The sequence below is a fragment of the Pristis pectinata genome, chromosome 3, assembly GCF_009764475.1.
Source record: "Pristis pectinata isolate sPriPec2 chromosome 3, sPriPec2.1.pri, whole genome shotgun sequence".
Classification (NCBI taxonomy): Eukaryota; Metazoa; Chordata; class Chondrichthyes; order Rhinopristiformes; family Pristidae; genus Pristis; species Pristis pectinata.
This window is the reverse complement of record NC_067407.1, coordinates 137937795-137960081: the sequence shown is the minus strand read 5'-3', so window position 1 is coordinate 137960081 and position 22287 is coordinate 137937795. Positions and strand designations below refer to the sequence as shown.

General features: G+C 44.2%; 1 protein-coding gene across 1 annotated transcript in view; it reads right to left on the bottom strand.

Annotated features, from left to right (window-relative positions):
* vta1 (vesicle (multivesicular body) trafficking 1) overlaps nt 1-22287 on the bottom strand; it is a 213190-nt gene that overhangs the window by 22083 nt on the left and 168820 nt on the right. Inside the window, 1 exon segment of the mRNA XM_052012390.1 lies at nt 10612-10695. Coding sequence (XP_051868350.1) covers nt 10612-10695 — 84 coding nt within the window.

Genomic DNA, 22287 nt, shown 5'->3' with positions numbered 1-22287 from the left:
GCAATAAAATAAATGAGATATTTACTTCTTTAATGTGCTGATTTTTTTATTGAAGAGTTCTACCCTAATGTGGTAGTTACCTAGTTTTAGAGTAATTATTTAATGATATAGTTCACACTAAAATTTCCAGTAAAGTGTAACCTAATGTTAAGCAGGATATGCAAGTATATATGAAAAGAAAATGAAGCAAATGTCAGGTTCAAGAAAAAGTGAAAGAAAATCAGGTTCTATACCAATTCTAATAAACAACTCACTTTGGAAATGTTTTAAATTCCTCCTTTTTAAGTCCTTCTCAGAATGTATCCTTTTCACTTAGTTTTCTGTTAATCTCCTAATGCCAACCACTCGGTTTGGTACCCTGTCATGCATTTCTCCATGATGATGTAAAAGGCAGCAACTAAGTGCAGTTGGAGGAACAACACCTCATATTCTGCCTTGGTAGTCTCCAACCAGATGACCTCAACATTGATTTCTCTAACTTTCAGTAACTCCTCCCCTCTCCACCTCCCCTTTTGTCTTCCCTCATTTCTGTGGCCCTCTCGCCCCTTCTCTTTCCCCTCTCCCGCCCTCATGACCTGCCCATCCATTCCCCAGAGCAGTGATAGGTGGACAAAATGGGGGGAAGGCGGAGTGGGCACGGGATGGTGATAGGTAGCCTCCCCTCTTTTGTCCACCTATCACTGCTCTGCTTTTCCCTCCTTCTGCTTCCCCTTTTCCTATCTTCAGTCCTGAAGAAGGGACCTGACCCGAAACGTTGACCACCTGCTTTTCTCCATGGACGCTGCCTGGCCTGCTGAGTTCCTCCAGCGTCATCGTGTTTTTCATCTAGATTCCAGCATCTGCGGTCCTTTGTTTCTCTGGAATTACTGCTAATTGGTATGTTTGAATGACTTTCATTAATAGAGCACCCTTCAGAAACTCATGATACCTCAAAATATTTCAATACCATTTAAGACCATAGTTAAAAATTGTTGAAAATGTTGCAATTTGGACACAGCAAGTCCCGCAAACAAAAGGCGGGGAGGACACGAGAGAGTGCAGATGCTGGAATCTGGAGCAACACACTGAAGGCTGAGGGGTGACCTTATAAAATTGTGAGCGGCATAGATAAGATGGATGGTCATAGTGTTTTTCCAAGGGTGGGGCAGTGTAAAACCGAAGGACATAGATTTAAGGTCAAAACCTGCTGAGTTCCTCCAGCGCTTGGTGTGTTGGTCCAGAAACAAAAAGTGACCAGATGTTAATCATGTTTTTAGGTGTTACCCAATGTATAAACATGCTGTAAAGCACCTGAAAGAATGCTCTTGGATTTCTTTCAATGCTGCAGTGGGATCTTTCAAATCTACCCTTGATGGCACACAATATCTTATCTAAAACTCACATCTTTCCAGTGCAACATTTACAGTCAAGCTTACAGCAATGATAATTTGTGCACAGCATGTTTTAACAAATAGCAGTGCTGAAATGAGCAAATTATCTGCTTCTTAGCAGTTTTAGTTAAGATACAATGATAACTTTTCTAATACAAGTTGGGACTTTGTTTTTGGACCTCCTACACATAGCTCATTATGTTAAATATGTTGTTTCTGCTGCAGTGTTGATTTCCATATTGATACTACAATGGGTGCATTAAAACGATCTTTTCACTTTTTGCTGACAGTATTTAAAATGAGCTCTTCTGGCCAGCCAGAGTCATGGGTTGGGATTATTTCTACAGTTGACTTTCCCAAGTCACAAACAGCAACCATAAAGTGCCTTTGAGGGTATGTTTTGAGCCTGAAACATCTTCAATTATTCATTCTCAAAATATTCATAACCAAAATACAAATTACTTAAACTAACTACCAAAAAGTGCAGAACCCCATTGGTCCAAGAACTTATGCAAAAACAAAACTGTAATAACGGCTCTTGGCTTAACTCTCAAGCAGATTTCATAGGGTGAGAAAGATTATTTATGAAACAAGCTGATGCTCACGTCTTCCTTGAGAACTTTAGCCGGGAAGAACTATATAATGCCATAGCAGGCTGTCACGTGTAACCCCATGTGCGTTTTCTTAAGGGCGAACAAAAGTCGTAATTACAGCCAATGTGTTCACTGTCACGGGATCAGAACCAGTGCTGAATAATCAATTTTTTCTGATGTGTTTATGTCGCTTATGCAAAATTTTTACTTTACTTGAAACAATATATTTGAAAAGGCCAAAAGAATTACCTTGTTCTTGGAAGTTTGAGGGATTCAGTGAATCTGGTAAGGTGATGACAATATTCTACAATACTCCAGAGGAATATTTCCTTGATATATAGGTTAAAGTTAAATGACTAATATTGATGGAAGATGGGATAAAGCTGTTAACTTAACCAATGGACAACCTAACAAACAAGTCTGACTGAATTGAAATGTACAGGGATGTGGATTGAGTCTTGGATTACCTAATGATGCCTCACTTGAGTACATCATAAACTTCATGAATAAAAGCATCATATGGATGCCAAATATATCAAGATAATCTAACCTAACATGACTAGGTCACAGGGACCTCAAATCTTTGTCCTGAGAACAAGGTTAATCATATATCACTAAACTCTCAGTAGGCTGCATAGGCTTTAGGCAAGTAACCAAGAAAGTTATAAACTGGGAGGGTTCAGGAGCTTTAGCAGATTGCAGGATATTGTTGGATAGTCTGATCAACAATACAGAATTCAGGAACCACCACCAGACTCATGGATAGCTTCTATCCCACTGTTATCAGACTCTTGAACGGACCTCTCATACACTAAAGATGAATTCGTGATCTCCCAATCTACCTTGTTGTGGCCTTTGCACTTTGTCTGCCTGCACTACTTTGTCTCTGCAAATGCAATACTATACTCTGCATTGTTTTCTTTTTGTGACCTCAATGTACTACGTTTGGCATGATCTGCCTGAGTGGCACACAAACAAAAGCTTTTCACTGTATCTCAGTACATGTGACAATAATAAACCAATACCTATGAGCCCATTGCAGGAATGTTGCAGGAATTATAGTTACAGCATAGATGCTTTAGGCACAATAAATACACCTTCTGCCGAAAACAATCTAATAGGATGCATAGTACAGGATACCCAATGATATACAGAAAATTATCATTTAAATAGCTCAACTTACAAATGCATGCTCAATTATGTCTCATTTGAAACCCCATTGTTTATTACAGTTTTATCACAATTGGTGTGCATGAGTAACCATCTCTAAAATCTGCAACACACTTGTACCAATGAGTGTTTCTCATGCATCAAGCAAAAGCGTGTTCAAATATTAGAAAACAAGAGCAAAAACTGGAAATGTGATTGGAACTACTATTGTGATATATACCACAGTTTAAGTCTCCAGAAAATTTTGTTTCAATTGAACTTCAAAAATCTCTGCATTTGACGGCAGCAAAGGTCAGGACTGAACTTGGTCACTGGGGCTGTGACACAACAGCTCTACTTGCTGCAGCAATGTATCACCCTTACTTCAGTTGAAATGAGAAACAATAATTGTGCTGTGCTCTTCAGCAATTGTTCCAATTAGATATACTGCTCAACTTTGAGGGTAAAGCTTTGAGGCAGTGTTACATTCCAAGGGATTAATGAGTTTGTAATGAAAAAGGCCAAGGAGATCATGCAACACATTTGGTGTCACTTCAGTTAATCTCCCATACTTCCTTTTGTTTACTGCTGTTTAGACCATAGGAAGCCACTCCTAGTGTTTACCCATTTACTGTGACATAGAGGCCGTGACGGAAACTAAGCCTGCTGCTTAGTGTGCTACTATTATTAAAACTGGGAATTGGGTCTTAGAACATAGGTTTCAAAGTTCTGAATTAAAATATAGATCATTTATGGCAATGACAAAAGCCTGTAGATTACACTGTATATTTCCTGAACTTCAGAGGGGCAAAAATGGAAAATGTCTGTGGCAATTAATTGAAAGGAAAACATAAATAAGATACACCTCATGGTTACACAGGAGACTACAGATGCGGAAACCTGGAGCAAAGGAACAATCTTCTGGAGGAACGTAGCAGGTCAGGTAGTATCTGTGGAGGCCGTACCTTTCTCTCAGTTTCTCATTCTCTGCCGTATCTGTTCTCGAGATGAGGCTTTGCACTCCAGGACATCTGAAATGTCTTCCTTGTCCAGGAAATGTGGTTGCTGGAGCCCTCACCTGCATCTCCTCCATTTCCCGCACTTCTGGTCTCATCCCACGGAACAGAGATCAAGTTGCCTTGGTCCTTACATTTCACCCTATCAGCCTCTGCAGCCAGCACATCATTCTCCGCCATTTCTGCCAGCTGCAACGTGATCCCACCACCAGTCACATCTTCCCCTCCTCACCTCTTTCTGCTTCCCATAGGGACCACTCTGTCCATGGTTCCCTGGCTCACTCATCCCTCCCCATCTCCTGCAACCGTAAGAGGTGTAACACCTGTCCCCACACATCCTCCCTCACCACCATCCAGGGACTTAAACAACCCTTCCAGGTGAGGTAGAGATTCACATGGCACCTCCTCCAACCTCATCTACCGAGAGTGCAGGAGGCCCCTGTTCTTGATGTGGCCTCCACTACATCAGTGAGACTTAGAGCACACTAGGCAACCACTCTGTCAGCAGTGGCCTCCTTGAACTCCTGGTTGCCAGCCATTTTAACTCACCTTCCCAATCCCACACCAACCGGTCTGTCCTTGGCCTCCTCCACTGCCAGGGAGAGGTCAGACACAAACAAGAGGAACAGCAGCTCATAATCCACCTGGGTAGTCTCCAAACCAAGGGCATCAATACTGATTTCTCCATTTTCAGGTAACCCACACTCCCTGTACTTCCTTCTCTCCCCTTCTGACCCACACACCTCTCACATACCCCCTTCCTTTCCAATTACCACTGCCTCTTTCCCAGCTCTGTTACCCAATTTCTTCCCCCTTCCCATCCTGGCTTTATCTGCCACTCTCAACCCACTGGGTCCCCTATCTGCTCCCTGTACTGTTCCCCGTCTGCCTGCCATCCCTCCCTCATCTGGTTCCACTCACCACCTTCCTTTCTCGTCAGATTCTATCATCTGCAGCCATTTTGCAATCTCCACCAATCACCTCCCAGCCTCTGTTGTTGCCTCCACCTGGCTCCATCTGCCCATCACCCCCTCCTCACCTGGAATCCACATCACTTGCCAGCTCCTGCCTCACCTCCTTATAACCAGCTATCTCCACTTTACACTCTCAGTCCCGATGCAGGGTCTCGACCCGAAGCGTCGACTCTCCCTTTGCCTCCACAGATGCTGCCTGACCCTCTGAGTCTCTCCAGCAACTTTTTTTTTAAAACAATTTGTGGTTGTTTGATTAGTTAAAGCTACAGGTTGAGTTTCGCAGGTGCTGGTGAGACCACAGCTGGAATATTGTGTACAGTTTTGGTCTCCTTATTTAAATAAGGATGTATTTGGAATGGAAACAGTTTGGGGAATGTTCTCTAGCTTAGTTTCTGGGATGAAGGGTTGCCTTAAGAGGAAGTGTTGAGTTGGATGAGCCTAAGACAAAAATGTAGAGGAGTTTCTTCTCTTGGTGATAATCTTTGTAATTCTTTACCCTAGAGAGTTGTGAAGCACAAGATTATTGAATATGTTCCGGGCAGAGATAGATTGTTGGTCTCCCGGGCAGAGGAGGGATACGGGGAACCGGTAGGGAAACGGAATGGAGCCAAAAATCAGATCAACCATGGTCTGATTGAATGGTGGACTACATGGCCCAGTTTTGCTCCTATTTCTTATGTTTGTGAGAGTCGACCTGCGCTGTAACAAAGCAGACAACAGCAGAACCAAGGAGCATACAAAAAAGTTCTTTATTGTTTAACGCTAGCGGGAGTGGGGGTACATGGAGGAGCAAACAGTCAGTGCTGCTCTTTCCTGCACGTGGCCCGACTCAAGGAATACAGGGTGCTAACAAACTTAAATACATTGTTCTCTGGCAGGTGTCCACCTACTGCACAGGCATACCCATATTTGGGTATGCTTGACCAGCTCACGCTGCCACTCGTCAAGCCAAGGCTGCTCTGTGCAGCCAGACAGGTTAACTCATCTTTCACAGTTAGTCACAACCCTGTTTCCTTGTGGCCTTGAAGTTTCATAGCTCAGTAAGTCCTTATCAATCACACCACATTCTACAGAAAGCAGATGGCTTTTGCTCTTACAGCAGCTATATAACCAGTAACCCTTTGTTCACCAGAGTTCTCTTCCCATTGTATTCTACATGTTCTTCTGACATTACTATTTAGTTTTATACTCTGATGGAAGAGCAGGAAATGAAAATGTGATCAAAATGAGTTTTTCTTAAACATCAGAATTTCTTAACATTCTGTAACATGCTACTTGCTACCGTGCATCAAATACTGGACTTTAATACCTTCATACTGTGTTGTAAGATTGTCTCCAAGCTCAATTAACCATTCAAGAGGATACTAAAATTTTCATGACAGCATTCAACCAAAGCAGAGCTTTCTTCCAACAATGTTGTTCCTTATTCAATAGCTCCAAAATCAGATGAACTTATCATTTAACTGAATGATATTGCTGACACTTCAACTCTGTGCAAAGTGACGATTTGGTAATTCAGTAAAGGGCAGTAAGAGTGTGAGTTTTCTATTTTCAGTTGGCATCATTACCATTTTTCTATCTGTGACTGTGAATGCAGTTCTACATGGGTAGACCATATGGCCTTCAGATGAGCTCTGGATAATCAGATCACGACACAAGTAATTCAATGCATTTTGTGAGATTCTTATTTTGCACATTGATCTTGAATGATTTCTGGTTATATACCAAAATATGAAGCAAGTTGAAAATAGAGTGAGTTGGAGCTTTGGTGTTTCATCATTAAAGGCTGAGGAGTTGCAAGACTTAAAACTGAGGAGCTACAATGCTCTCATTAGCAAGAGACAGAAAAGTTTACATTTTTTGGCTTCCATGACTGAGGACAAGGGAAATAAAAAAAAAGTTGATACAAAAGTGCATCAAAACATTGCAATTTGGAATTCTTTGCATAGGAATGTAGGAAGCTGCAGGGCACATAGAGTAGTGGACTCTGGCCAATACATTATGGGCACATCCCTCCCCACCATCGGTAGTATTTACAGGAGGTGCTGCCCCAAGGCAGCAACATCCATCATCAAAGATCCCTGTCATCCGGGCCATGCCATCTTCTCGCAGCTACCATCGGGCGGGAGGTACAGAAGCCTGAAGTCTCACACTATCAGGTTCAAGAACAGCTACTTCCCTTCAATCATTCGGTTCTTAAACCAATCTGACCAACCGTAATCACTACAAGTTTAGCAACACTATGATCACTTTGCACTAAAATGGACTTTGTTCTTTTTGGTCTAATTGTGTTCTTTCTTGTAAAAATTGTGTACAACTTAAGTTTAATTTATATTTTTCTTATTAATGCTGCTTATCTGATGCTATGTTACTGTGATGCTGCTGCAAGTTTTTCATTGCTCCTGTGTACCTATGTACTTGAGCAAATGACAATAAGCTTGACTTTTTCCACAAAAATGGCAATTGTTTTTTTAAAGTAATACATTATGGGCATTGTATGTTTTTTATTTGTTAACGAAGATGATTAAAAGCAACTTCAATACTGATCTTCAATTAAATTCAATGGAATCCAAAGGGAATTCCATGGGATGTTTACTTGCAGAACTAACTGTTCACCGTGCAGTTCTTTTCCTTCTATTGAGTTCTTTTTGTGACCTACAGTAAACTGCCAGTAATAAGGAAGTCATGTATTCTTATGAACACCTTTTTCTTCAAGTGCAATGCCAGATGCAATAAAATTGGCTTCAATTCCACCGCAACCTCCAGCAAAGCACCGAGATGCCTTGGTTGTGACACTTCCATTACTCAGTTTCTCCATGCCACTTCAATGCAACATTGCTGACAGTTTTGTCTTTTGGAGTTGGAGCCTTCTGGATCTGTCCCAGAGCAGACAAGAACCAATTCTTTTTGGATGCCTCCACTCCCGCAGACACATGTGCGGCCAGTTCAGGCCAAATCCAACCTCCAGATACTCAAAGTGAGCGAAATGCATTGAAACTGCCGACCTGCCAAGTGCCTGAGAACAAACAAGTACGAATCAGTATGTTGCAAGCTTCAAACAAAATGGAACTCCAAATCTGTAACCTCACGGCCAGCACTCTACTATAACTACCAACCCTGGTTCAATGAGGGGTGTGGAAGGGCAAACTACGACAGCAGCAGCAGGTTTACCTAAAAATGAGGTGCTAGTCTAGAGAAGTGCAATACAGGACTGTGTGCATGTGAAACAACAAATGCAGCATGCAATAGACAGACCTGAACAATGTCATAACTGATGGATCAGATCAAAGCTGTGCAGTTCTACCACACCAATGATGGTGGTCAATTAAACAGCTGACACGAAGAGGAAAAAGCTCCAAGTACATACCTATCCTCAATGATGGCAGTGCTCAGCATGCTAGTCCGAAAGACTGAAGCATTCACAAACCATGTGCTGATCCTGAGATCCTCATCAAAAAAAAGCCAATCTCAAGCCAATTCCATTCACTCTACATAATATCGAGAAACAGCTGAGTGCATGGATACAGCAAAGGCTACTGAACCAGACAACATCCCAGCTAGAGTACAGTAGACCTGCACTCCAGAGTTATGTGTGTCTCTAGCCAAGCTGCGCCAGTACAGATACAACATTGACATCTACCTAACAATCTGTAAAATCACCCAGGAATGTCTCTTTCATAAAAAGCAGAACAGATCCCATCTGGCTAATTTTCACCCAATCAATCTACTCTCAGTCATCAATAAAGTGATGGGAGCAGTCATTGACTGCTAGCAAGTGGCACTCACTTGCCACTAAGCTACTTGTCTTTGCCCAGTTTGGGTTTAACCAGGACCACCTGGCTCCAGATCTCATCATAGCGTAAGTCCAAATGGGGATCAAAAGAGCTGAATTCTGGAGGTGAGAGTGAGTGTCCTTGATGTCAAGGCAGTACTTGATTGAGTGTTACATCAGGGTACCCTGGTAAAACCAAAGTCAATAAGCATCGATGGGAAAACAGTCCCCTGGCTGGCGTCATACCCGTTGGTTGAGGCTGTTGAAGGTCAAGTGAAGCAGCCCATGCCTGCACATCGCAAGATCTGGACAACACTCAGACACGGGCCAATGAGTGACAAGTAATGTACGCACCACAAGTATACCAGGTAGTGACTGCGTTCAACAAGGTAGAAGCTAACTGCTCACCTTCAACATGCAACTGTATGCTTGTACCATCATTATCCTGGAGGTCACCAGTGATCAGAAACTCAATTGGACCAGACAAATAAATATTGTGGTTATAAGAGCAGGCCAGAGGCAGAGTATCTTGCAGTGAGCAACTCACCTTTTGATACCCCAAGGCCTTACCAGGACCAACAAGATACAAATTGGGAGTGTGATGGAACACTCTCCACTTGCTGGAGGTGTACACGCCAGCCATCTCCTCAGAAGCTCAAGACTACCAGTGTCTACCATTTACAAAATGTACAATGGTTACTCATCCAAATGCCTCCAATAGCACCTCCCAAGCCCACAACTTTTACCACCAAGGGCAAGGAGAGCAGGTGCACATAAACACCACGCCCTGTGGGTTCCCTCCAAGTATCATGCCATCCTGACTCGGAAATATATCGCTGGTCTTTTATCGTTGCTGGGTCTAACTCCCATCCAAGAGCACAGTACAAATATCTTCACCAGAAGGCCTGTGGCAGTTCAGGAAAATGGCTCACTATCTTGTAAGGAATTAGGGATGGGCAATAGATGCTGGCCTTGCCAGTGATACCTGGATCCCAAAAAATGAACACTAAAGGAAACATCAATCATTGGTTCTTTGGGATTTATCGGCATTTACTCTTACTAACTTCTACCACACTTTATCTCTCCTCATCACTGAATGAGTGACCCTTTATTAGAACATGGAACAGGCCCTTCGGCCCACTATGTCTGTGCCGAACACGATGCCGAATTAAACTAAATCTCTTCTGCCTGCACGTGATCCCTATCCCTCCATGCTCATGTGTCTGTCTAAAAGCCTCTTAAATGCCACCATCGTATCTGCTTCCATTGCCTTCCTTGCCAGTCTGTTCCAGGCACCCACCACTCTGTGTAGAAAAAAATTGCCCCACATATTTCTTTTAAACTTTCCCCCTCTCACCTTAAAAGCATGTCCTCTAGTGTTTAACATTTCTGCTCCAGGAAAAAGATTCTGACTGTCTACCCTATCTTTGCCTCAATTCTATAGTCAAGTCTTTTTCTACTGTCAACCCTCCTAGGATTTTCATAGCTTTGGCGTGCTGTATCCACAACTGGCTTCATAGAAGATTAAGCTTTAGGCTACTAGAGCATTGACTTTTGCTGTCTAACTGACGTCGACTCTCCATTAAACGTTCTGAATGAATAGTTTATGTTACCACATACTCAGTGCCAGTGCTTGATCCTCATTATAATCTGGCATAGCATCAGATCATTGCATCTTGTTGTGCACAGTACCAATTATCTAACTGCTGGAAAAGTTGGAAGAGTTTAAAATCTTACCCTGAGGCTTTATGCTGTACAATGACGGGTCAATTATTGGTACGTTCTGTGGCCCTGGCTGTATTGTCGGAGTATTGGGCAATACTGCAAAAGGAATAAACGGAAAGCATGGTTCAAGTGATATCCAAACAATACTGCAGCAAAAAGCAGGGGTTTCATACAAGCAGAAATTTCTGCTTCCTATCATAAAAGTGAGTGATTACACAGGAGTGGCTCTTGAGCATTGCTTAAAAGGGATTGGAGTTCCCAATCTAATTAAGTTATACCACCTATTCTTCAAGATGCAATTTGGCGATATCACATTACTGGAGTCTCTCAAAATCACTCTAATTTTTAAGATTATGAAACCCCTGAGAAGGCATTATCAGTTACACAAAGAGACACATCTCCAGTCAGACAAGCGAACAGGAACATTTCATTAAAAAAGATATGAGATTCCACCCTCTCTACACAGTCACTCCTTTGCACTTATAGGAGAACATTCCTTACTGCATGCTTGGGTGGCTCGGCAATATTTTGGAATTACCTTATTAGACAGCAGGGAGCAATGCAATAGGATCCACTCAACTTTTTCATGCTCTTTAAAAAAAAGCAACAGCAGTCTAGAAGTTATTAATTAACCCCCTGACCCTCTCAATAAGAACACACCTAGAATAACATCCTGATTCTGAAATCTATGCACACAAGCAGGGTAATGCTGTATCTCCCAACATGGTTTCTAGCTGTATCAGGGTAAGTGATAAATCAACAGAATTTTATTTTCTTTTGGAAGAAAGAAATGTTTGTTTGTTTAAACTTTCTTTTTAAACTTTCTCTAGTTCCCATTTAAGCTGGACCCATTATTATCACCAAAAAATTCTGTTAGGGCAGGAGCCTCCCAATGATTTTGCTTCCTTCCTCATGGGGAAATGTAGCAGTGAGTGGTAATTTGAGTTCTGAAGGAAAATGGCTCGGGCGCTCCATGAAGTCACAACTTGGTGAATCAGGGGCTCAGCGTGGATAAACTGAAGCTATTTCTTAACCTCAGCAGGCACTTGGTGAGGGCTTGCAGCATCTCAGCCACTCCTGCCGGAAGGCCAAAGCTTCAGTTCCTGCTTAGCTGATGATCTGACCGATTGCAGCTCGGACAGGCATTAAGGTGCTTTCAAACTGCAAGATATGCAAGGGTACAACTGGCTCTCTGGAGAAACAAGAGGCTGCAGGTGCTGGAATCTGCAGCAAAAAAAATGCTAAAAGATCTTCCAGCACTTCTATATACTGACCATCTTTCCTCCTTCCCCCAGCCCCAGTCTTAAAGCAGGGTCCCGACACAGGATGTTGACACATCCCTCCTGCCTCCACAAAATGCTTATTTCTTCCAGCAGTTTATTTTTTGTTATACTTGGCACTTTTCAGTACTATCTACTGGAAAGTACCCGTGTGTGGATAGAATCAAAAATTCAACAGGCCAGCACCATTTAACTCTCCAACTCATGATAGTCAAGCTGAGTTTATTGTCATGTGCACAAGTACGGTGAGGTACAGGTACGATGAAAACCTTGCTTGCAGCAGCATCACAAGTAAGTAGATTCAGACTAGACACAGAACATAAATTAAACACAAATTACACAAGACTCTGAAGAAAAATAAAATAAAATTACATCATTAGAGCACAATCAAAAAGTACATGAAACCATATAAAAAATACAAGTATGGGTGAGATCAAAGTGTGTGGTTTTAAAGAGAATTTGCTATTTCAAAGGATGTGCAATGAAGATAGACAGAGGGGGGTAGAGAGTAAATTCCAGAGCCAAGGCTCCAGTGGCTTACGACATAAACAGAAACTGAGATGCACAGAAGGCCAGAACTGGAAGAACACAGAATTCTTCAGAGGGTTGTAAGGGTGGGAGGCATTATGGGAGAGATTGGGTTCATGGAATGAGCTGCCAGAGGAAGGGGTTGAGGTGGGTACAGTTACAACGTTTAAAAGACATTTAGACAGATTCATGGACAGGAAAGGTTTAGAAGGGTATGGATCTAACACGGGGAAATGGGACTAGCTCAAGTAGACAAATTGGTTGGCATGGATGAGTTGGGCTGAAGGGCCTGTTCCCGTGCTGTACAACTCTACGACTCTATGGAAATATAGAACATGCGAGACCATGGAAGGCTTTGAAAACAAGGATCAAAATTCACATATCAACAGTGAATGGTATTGGGAGATATCAATGCAGGACTGACTTCAAGTTCAGAAAAAGCTAAGTGCCAGATGTAATAATTACTCATGCATCGCTAGGATGCTGTGGGTTAATGCTGTCCAGTGAAAGAGCAAATCTTTTTCACCCCGGTCTGGATGTCCTTGCTGTAGATTGAGGTATTTGTTTTCTCAGTGGGTGGAACTTTTCTGTTTTCAGTTTTCCCTATTGATTTTACTTATCCTGAATATATCAACAACATGACAGGAAATTACAGCAAAGAGAGGACCTGTAAAAAATGAGTACAGAAGAACCACTGGGAGCACTGAAAAATTCTGGAAAGTCCTGTTGTGATGATAAAAGGCTACTTTCCATTGCCTAACCAAGTTGGAGCAACTCAGCTTCACCAAGTCGTTAACTGCATCTCAACTTGTCCATGAGATTCTCACTGGCCCTGTTCACAAACAGTTCCATCTAAGGAATTTGGAAATTTAGTCCAAAACTATACTAGGTATGTTTTGAACGTTCAACTTTTCAATGATGCCAATGTGCTGCTTCTCACTTTCAGACACGAACATCAAACAATCTTACAGTAACCATGTTAGAGATTTATAGAATACCTAGAGATGAGAGCCACTACCAATTTCTGCTGGGATGTTCCATATTGCTCAATGCACTGTGACACGATGGAACCAAATGCATTTCAATATCCTGACTGAAAAGAATGCCAGCCCAAAAGAGCAATTTTTTTCCCTAAAGTTGTTCCATTTGGCTTTCAAAGGACATTCAACAAGCTGTGTTTGGGATTACTTTTAAAGCCCCAAAAGGAAAGCTGTCTCAAGCCAGTACAGGAGATGGTCAAATCTGCCAAGCACTAAACTTGTGGCTTTCCTTTCAAGTGGGGAGGACAATGCATCCATGCTCATTCTCAGGAGACATCATCTCCAGTTGCAAGTGGAGAATCCTGTAGAGCCATGACCATCGCTATATAAACTTACATTGTGTCATAGAGCACTACAGCACAGGAACAGATCCTTCGGCCCATCTAGTCCACATCAACCTGCACCCGGACCACAGCCTTCCATTACTCTCTCATTCATGTACCGATCCAAACTTCTCTTAAATGTTACAATTGAACCTGCATCTACCACTTCTGCTGGCAGCTCGTTCCACACTCGCAGCATCTTCTGAGTGAAGTAGTTCCCCCTCAGATTCCCCTTAAATATTTCACCTTTCACCCTAAACCTATGTCCTCTAGTTCTAGTCTCACCCAACCTGAGGGAAAAAGCCATGTCAACATTCATTATCAAACTCGAAACCCCGATGAATGGAATGATGCTTCTTAGAAATATACCATGGAATTTTCTCAGTAGGTGCATAAGATATTGAGAGCAGATGCACAGAATTTTCCAGCAGATCATCTGCCTGAGGTGTTAATCCTGTTTCTTACTACACAGTTGCTGCTTCTGTTTTACTTCATTAAAGGAATTTTCCTCTCTTCCAAGAATATTTGTATCTGAATTACTGAGGTGACCAGAAGATTGGTGAGGGCAGGGCTGTGGATGTTAGATAAGATCTTTATTAGTCACATGTACATCGTAACACACAGTGAAATACATCTTTTGCATAGTGATTTTGGGGGGCAGCCCGCAAGTGTCGCCACGCTTCCGGCGCCAACATAGCATGCCCATAACTTCCTAACCTGTACGTCTTTGGAATGTGGGAGGAAACTGGAGCACCCAGAGGAAACCCACACAGACATGGGGAGAACGTACAAACTCCTTACAGACAGTGGCCGGATTTGAACTCGGGTCAAGGACTTTGACGAGGTCCCACACGGTAGGCTGGTCCAGAGTGTGTTGTAAATTGGCTATAAAATTGGCTTGGTAATAGGAGGTAGAGGGTGGCAGTGGAGGTTGCTCTTCAGATTGGAGACCTGTACCCAGCAGTGTGCTGGGTCCTTTATCGTGCATCATGTATATTAATCTGGTAGAGAATGCAGGTGGCAGGATTGGTAAATTTGCAGATGACGACAAAATTGGTGGTAGGGCAAACAGGAAGAAGACTGTCCATGGTTACATCAGGTTAGATCAACTGGGAAAGTGGGCAAGGGAACGGCTGATAGAATTTAACCCAGACAACTGCAGAGTAATGTATTTTGGGAAGTTAAACCAGGCCGGGACATACAGTGAACGACAGGGCTCTGGAGAGCGTTAATGAATTACGAGACCTTGAGGTACAAGTGCATAGTTCCCTGGAAGCAGCGGCACTTATAGACAGGGTGGTGAAAAAGGCTCGCCTTCATCAGCTGAGGCGTTAAGTATAGGAGTTGGGACATCATCATGGAGTCACACAAGTCATTGGTTAGGCCACACTTGGAGTACTGTGTGCAGTCTGGTCACCACACTACAGGAAGGATGTGATTAAACTTGGAAGAATGCAGAAAGGATTCACAGGAACGTTGCCTGGGCTGGAGGACTTGAGTTATAAGGAGTGACTGGATAATCTGGGAATGTTTACCGGCATAAATGGGGCAGATAGTCACAGTCTGTTCCCCAGGGTAGGAAAGTCTAAAACGACAGCGAAGAGGTTTAAGGTGAGAGGGGAACGATTTAAAAAGGATCTGAGGTATAAGTTTTCGCACACAGGATGGTGGGTAAATGGAATGAGCTGCCAGAGGAAGTTGTGGGGGGGGGGGGGGCTACAATCAGAACATTTAAAAGACATTTGGATAAGTACATGGTTATGAAAGGTTGAGAGGGAAGTGGGCCAAATGCATGCAAATGGGATTGGCAATAGATAGGCATCTCGGTCAGCATGAGTGAGTTGGGCCAAAGGGCCTGTTTCCGTGCTGTATTACTCTATGAACAATTGAGCCACCTAATTAGATCATTACCAATGATTTGGGCATTGTGGGCAAGGCCAGCATTTACTGTCCATCCCAGATTGCCCAAAAAAAGGTGGTGGTGAGCAGCCTTCTTGAAGGGCTGCAGTCCTTCTATTGAAGGTGCTTCCAATGTTGGGTAAACTGTTCCAGGATTAAGAGCAAGTGACGAGGAAGGAACGGTGATGTACCTCCAAGTCAAGACGGTGCACAACTTGGTGGGGAAACCACTTGTAGCAGTGTTGCCATGTGTCTGCCTTCTTGGTGATGGAGGTCAAATGTAAGGGTGCTGATGGAATACCTTGAGTGAGTAATTGCAGTGCATATTGCAGATGGTACACACTGTAGCCATTGTATGCAGTTGACAGAAGGAAATGATGTTGATGGAATGCCAATCAAGTGAACCTCAACACCACCCAGTGCAAAGAGCTTCTTAAGAGTTGGTACTGCACTTATCCAGCTAAGTGGAGAATGTTCCATCACACGCCTGACTGGTGTCTTGCACATGGAAATATCTTCAGGGTGTTGGGAGGTGAGTCACTCACTGCAGGGTACCCAGCCTCTGATCTATTCTTGAAGCATGGTACTTATTTGTTTGGTCCAGTTGAGTTTCTGGTCAATGGTGACCCCCGCCCCACCAATGAATTTTAAATGTAGGTGAGTAGATTCTCTTGTTGGAGATGGTCGTTGCCTGGTACTTCTTTGACACAATGTAACTACACACGTGATAGTGATTAACACAGCCATGTCAAGTACCAACTATATGGTGATTAGATGAGACAAACCTATTGATGCTCTGCCTTGCCACATTATAGCAAATTAGTCAGAGAAAATGGCAGATTGCAATATTGGCCATTTCCAAATAATGTGCTAGAGCAGAGAATTAATGTTGTTGAGTTGGAAACCTACCAAGAAAGTTCTGACAATTAGTTCTTTCTATTTTACTGTGAGACCTTGCTTTGTTGCAGCTAACTTGATAGAATGTACTAGGGAAACCAATTTATTGTAATTATGATTGAGATAATTTCCCCATGTAAGTTTTTGCAGTATTTTATTCTGTTAGAAAACATTAATACCTAACACAAGAACTAAAAAGCCCACTGCTGGAGCAAACAAACAGCTAAATAAAATAGCAGGCAAGTTCGAGTAGCTTTAAGCTCACTTATTGATTTTGCCTGGGTAGTCTGCCACAGTGTGGTGTACTCTGGCCCCCAAGAGACTTGAGCTCTAAATCTAGCCTTTCTTCAGTGATCTACCAATGCTAACTAAATTAAGGTCTTGACTGGCTTCAGATGGATATAAAGGTTAGCACAGCATTATTCAAATAATAGGAGCCAAGTTTTGGCTAGCACTTGTATCTATCAGCACAGGAGTACCCCTGCGTACACAAGGATTGGATTGGGCCCTTGCCCATTGCCTCATCTCTTCCTCTTCCATCCCAGCCAACCGCTTCAACCTCTATCACCCTTGATATTCCTCATCGCCAAATTTCTTCTCGTGTTCCCTTGCTCCTTGACCTATGACCACCTTCTACTCTCACTCTTTCTCTCTCTCTTGATCCTCTCTTCCCTGCATTAGGCACCCCTCCTCCTCTATCTCTGGCCCTCTGCATCTGCTCTCCTCACCTCGACCAACACACCCTCACCTCCTCAACAACTAGGTCTCCACAACATCCTTGTTCTTCAGACTTGACCCATTACACCCAACACTGAGGGGCATCCCCTCAGCAACAGATTGGGGTTCAGGGATGCTGACAACAGTGGTCTTGGGCTAGTGGGCACACCATTTCCTCGACTCATCCTTGCTTACGCACTTAGCCACACATTTACTGTATGACTAAATGTCAAGGACTAAACTACAGAGGATCATAGTATGTTCATAGTTAATCTTTCTCCTCAATCACATCATATGTCCCCATAACAATCTATTCTAATTTGCAAGCTGCAGATGACATAAACAAGAGCTCCGTGCTTTCTCTAGCCTCTCCTCACCCCAACCACATCCTGTACTTATTCTGCCTATCTGATTACTGAGAACTACATTGATTAATGATCAAACTCACCACCACCTTCAGGGCATTAGCACAGCCAGCTTGTCTGAAAATAGTTTGAAGATCAACATCTCAAACCCAGCAGACAGCTGTTGGTTGACCAGGCGGCAGTGCCATTGAGTTACACAGCATGGAAATGGGTCTTTTGGTTGGCACGATGCCTTCCTGATCAAGCCCTATTTGCCTGCATTTGGCCCATATCCTTCTAAACTTTTCCTATTCGTGAACTTGTCCTAATGTCTTTTAAACATGGTAATTATACCTGCCTCTACCACTTCGTCTGGCAGCTCGGTCCACACACCCACCACGCTGTGTGGAAAAACCTGTCCCTTTTAAATCTTTCCCCTCTCACTTTAAAATTATGCCCTCTAGTTTTAGATCCCTGAAAAAAAAACTGTGACCATCTACTTTATCTATGCCCCTCATGATTTTATAAAGCTCTATAGGGTCACTCCATAGTCTCCTACGCTCCAGAGAAAATAGCCCCAGCCTATTCAGTCTCACCTTATAACGCAAGCCCTCCAGTCTCAGCAATATCGTTGTGAATCTTTTCTGCACCCTCTCTAGCTTAATCACATCCTTCCTGGAGTATGATGACCAGAACTGCATACAATATTCCAAATTTGCAGACAGTATCACTATCAAACAGGCAGACAAAGGTGGTGCTGCTGTAGTCTGGTGGACTGACCTTTACATTGCCGAGGCCAGACGTCAACTCTCGGACACCTCCTCTTACTTATCCCTCAACCTGGACCCTACTAAGGAGCATCAGGCCATTGTCTCCCATACTATCACTGACCTCCCCGCCTCTGGAGACCTCCCCTCTACAGCCTCCAACCTCATAGTTCCCCAACCCTGCATTGCCTGTTTCTACCTCAGTGAGGATAGGCAGCAATACCTCCGGCACGATTATTCTCAACACTGGTGCCCCACAAGGCTGCGTCCTCAGCCCTCTACACTACTCCTTATACACTCACGACTGTGTGGCCAGATTCTGCTCTAACTCCATCTACAAGCTTGCAGATGATAACACTGTGGTAGGCCGTATGTCAAACAGTGATGAGTCGGAGTACAGGAAGGAGATAGAGAGCTCAGTGGAATGGTGTCATGACAACAACCTTTCCCTCAATGTCAACCAAACTAAAGAGCTGGTCATTGACTTCAGGAAAGGGGGCGGTGTACATGCACCTGTCCTACATCATGGTGCTGAGGTCGAGAGGGTGGACAGCTTCAAGTTCCTGGGAGTGAACATCACCAACAACCTGTCCTGGTCAAATCATGTAGATGCCACAGCCAAGAAAGCTCAGCAGCGCCTCTACTTCCTCAGGAGGCTAAAGAAATTTCATTTGTCCCCTTTGACTCTCACCAACTTTTACCGATGCACCATAAAACCATAAGGGTACAGGTTTAAGACAGAGATGAGGAGAAATTTCTTTAGCCAGAGGGTAGTGAATTTATGGAATTCCTTGCCACGTACAGCAGTGGAGGCTAGATCACTGGAAGCATTTAAGGAGGAGATAGATAGATATCTAATTAGTCAAGGTATATGGGGATTAGTCAGGATATGGGGATAAGGCCAGAAATTGGGGTTAAAATAGTATTTTTTTCATTGCACCCCCCCCATTTCTCCTTCTTTTTCTTTTCTTTGGAACAGATTCGATGGGCCGAATGGCCTACTTCTGCTCCCTTGTCTTGTGTGACCTTGTGAGAAAGCATCCTTTCTGGATGTATCACGGCTTGGTACGGCAAACTGCTCTGCCCAAGACCGCAAGAAGCTGCAGAGAGTTGTGGACACAGCCCAGCGCATCACGGACACCAGCCTCCCCTCCTTATCTCTCGTTGTCTTGGTGTAGCAGCCAGCATAATCAAAGACCCCACCCACCTGGGACATTCCCTCTTCTCTCCTCTTCCATTGGGTAGAAGATACAGGAGCCTGAGGGCACGTACCACCAGACTTAAGGACAGCTTCTACCCCACTGTGATAAGACTATTGAACGGTTCCCTTATACAATGAGATGGACTATGACCTCACGATCTACCTTGTTGTGACCTTGCACCTTATTGCATTGCACTTTCCCTGTAGCTGTGACACTTTACTCTATACTGTTAGTGTTTTTTTTTACCTGTACTACCTCAATGCACTCTGTACTAACTCAGTGTAACTGCACTGTGTAATGAATTGACCTGTACGATTGGTTCGTAAGCCAAGCTTTTCACTGTACCTCAGTACAAGTGACAATAATAAACCAATACCAATCGCAACTGGTAGACCCATTGTTTCTGCCTGCTCCTACCCCACTGAACTTGTGTCCTTATATCTTCACTCCATTTTGTCCCCTTTGGTTCAGTCCCTTCCTACCTATGTCCGTGACACTTCACATGTGTCCATCATTCAACAACTTCCAGTTCCCTGGCCCTGACTGCCTCATTTTCACCATGGACGTCGAGTCTCTGTACACTTCCATCCCCCATCAGGAAGGCCTTAAGGCTCTCCGTTTCTTTCTCGATAACAGACCCAACCAGTTCCCCTCCACCACCACCCCTCCTCTGTCTGGCAGAACTGGTTCTCATCCTTAACAACTTTTATTTCGGCTCCTCCCACTTTCTCCAGACTAAAGGTGTAGCCATGGGTGCTCACATGGGCCCCAGCTATGCCTGCCTCTTTGTCGGCTACGTGGAACAGTCCATGTTCCAAGCCTACACCGGTAACGCCCCCCAACTCTTTCTCCGCTACGTTGATGACTGCATTGGGACTGCTTCCTGCACCCGTGCAGAGCTTGTCAACTTCATCAACTTTGCCTCCAACTTCCACTCTGCCCTCAGATTCACTCGGTCCGTCTCCAACACCTCTCTCCCCTTTCTGGATCTCTCTGTCTCCATCTCCGGAGACAGATTAACCACAGACATCTTCCAAAAACCCACTGACTCCCACGGTTACCTTGACTACACCTCTTCCCACCCTGTCACTTGTGAGGATGCCATCCCCTTCTCCCAGTTCCTCCGCTGTATCTGTTCCCATGGTGAGGCTTTCCATTCCAGGACATCAGAGATGTCGTCCCTTTTCAGCGACTGGGGTTTCCCTTCCATCACCAACAATGTTGCCCTTACCCGTATCTCCTCCACTTCCTGCACATCTGCCCTCACACCCTCCCCCCACCGACATAACAGAGACAGGGTTCCCCTTGTCCTCACCTACCACCCCAAGAACCTCTGTATCCAGCACATCATACTCCACAACCTCCAACGGGATCCTACCACCAGGCACATCTTCCTCTCACCCCCTCTTTCCACTTTCCGAAGGGACGGCTCTCTCTACGACTCCCTTGTCCATTCGTCCCTCCCCACTGATAACCCCCTGGCACTTATGCCTGCAGCTGCACCAAATGCTACACCTATCCCTACACCTCCTCCCTAACCATCATTCAGGGCCCCAGACAATCCTTCCAGGTGAGGCAGCGCTTCACCTGTGAGTCTGAAGGTGTCATTTATTGCATCTGGTGCTCCCGGTGTGGCCTCCTGTACATCGGTGAGACCTGACACAGATTGGGTGACCAATTGGTCGAGCACCTTTGCATCGTCCGCCGCAACAGCCAGGACCTCCCGGTGGCCACCCATTTCAATTCCACATCCCATTCCCATACTGACATGTCTATCCATGGCCTCCTCGAATGCCACGTTGAGGCCAGACGCAGGTTGGAGGAACAACATCTCATACTCTGCCTTGGGAGTCTCCAACCTGATGGCCTCAACATCGATTTCTCTAACTTCTCGTAACCCCACCCCTTCCTTTTCTTTGCCCGCCGCCCCTACTCCTTTGTCTTCCCTTATTCCTGTGGCTCCCTTCCCCCATCTTGATGACGTGCCCACCTCTCTCCTCCCTCCATCCTTTATTCCATGGTCCACTGCCCTCTCCTACCAGATTCCTCCTTCTTCAGCCCTCGGCCTCTTCTACCTATCACCTCTCAGCTTATTACATCTTCTCCCCCCTCCCCTACCCACCTACCCTCCCCCTCTCACCTGGACTCACCTCTCCCCTCCCTGCGTGTGCTCCTCCCCCCCCCTGACCTTCTTATTCTGGTTTCTGCCCTCTTCCTTTCCAGTCCTGATGTAGGGTCTCGGCCCGAAACGTCGACTGTTTATTTCCCTCCATGGATGCTGCCTGACCTGCTGAGTTCCTCCAGCTCTTTTTGTGTATTGATGCAGACAGTGATCCTATCTTGTAGGCACTTCTGAAACATGGCCTACCTACAACTAGCAACTCAAAAAGCGCTGGAGAGCTACTATTAAAGCTGCCTCTATAAAATTCTCTGAATCCACAGGAAGGATAAACAAAGCAATATGATCATTCACTCCCAAACCAACATTCCTAGCATTGTGGCTCTAACTGCACTCAACTGGCCCCAATTAGCTGGTCACATTGCTTGCATGCCCGACACCAAACTCCCAAAATAGAAACATTTCCCTGAGCTCTGTTATGGCATTAAATTCAGGAGGACAAATGAAACTCTGCAAGGATGTTCTGAAATCTTCCATGTAAAAATGTTAACTTCAACTGACTCTTCGGAATC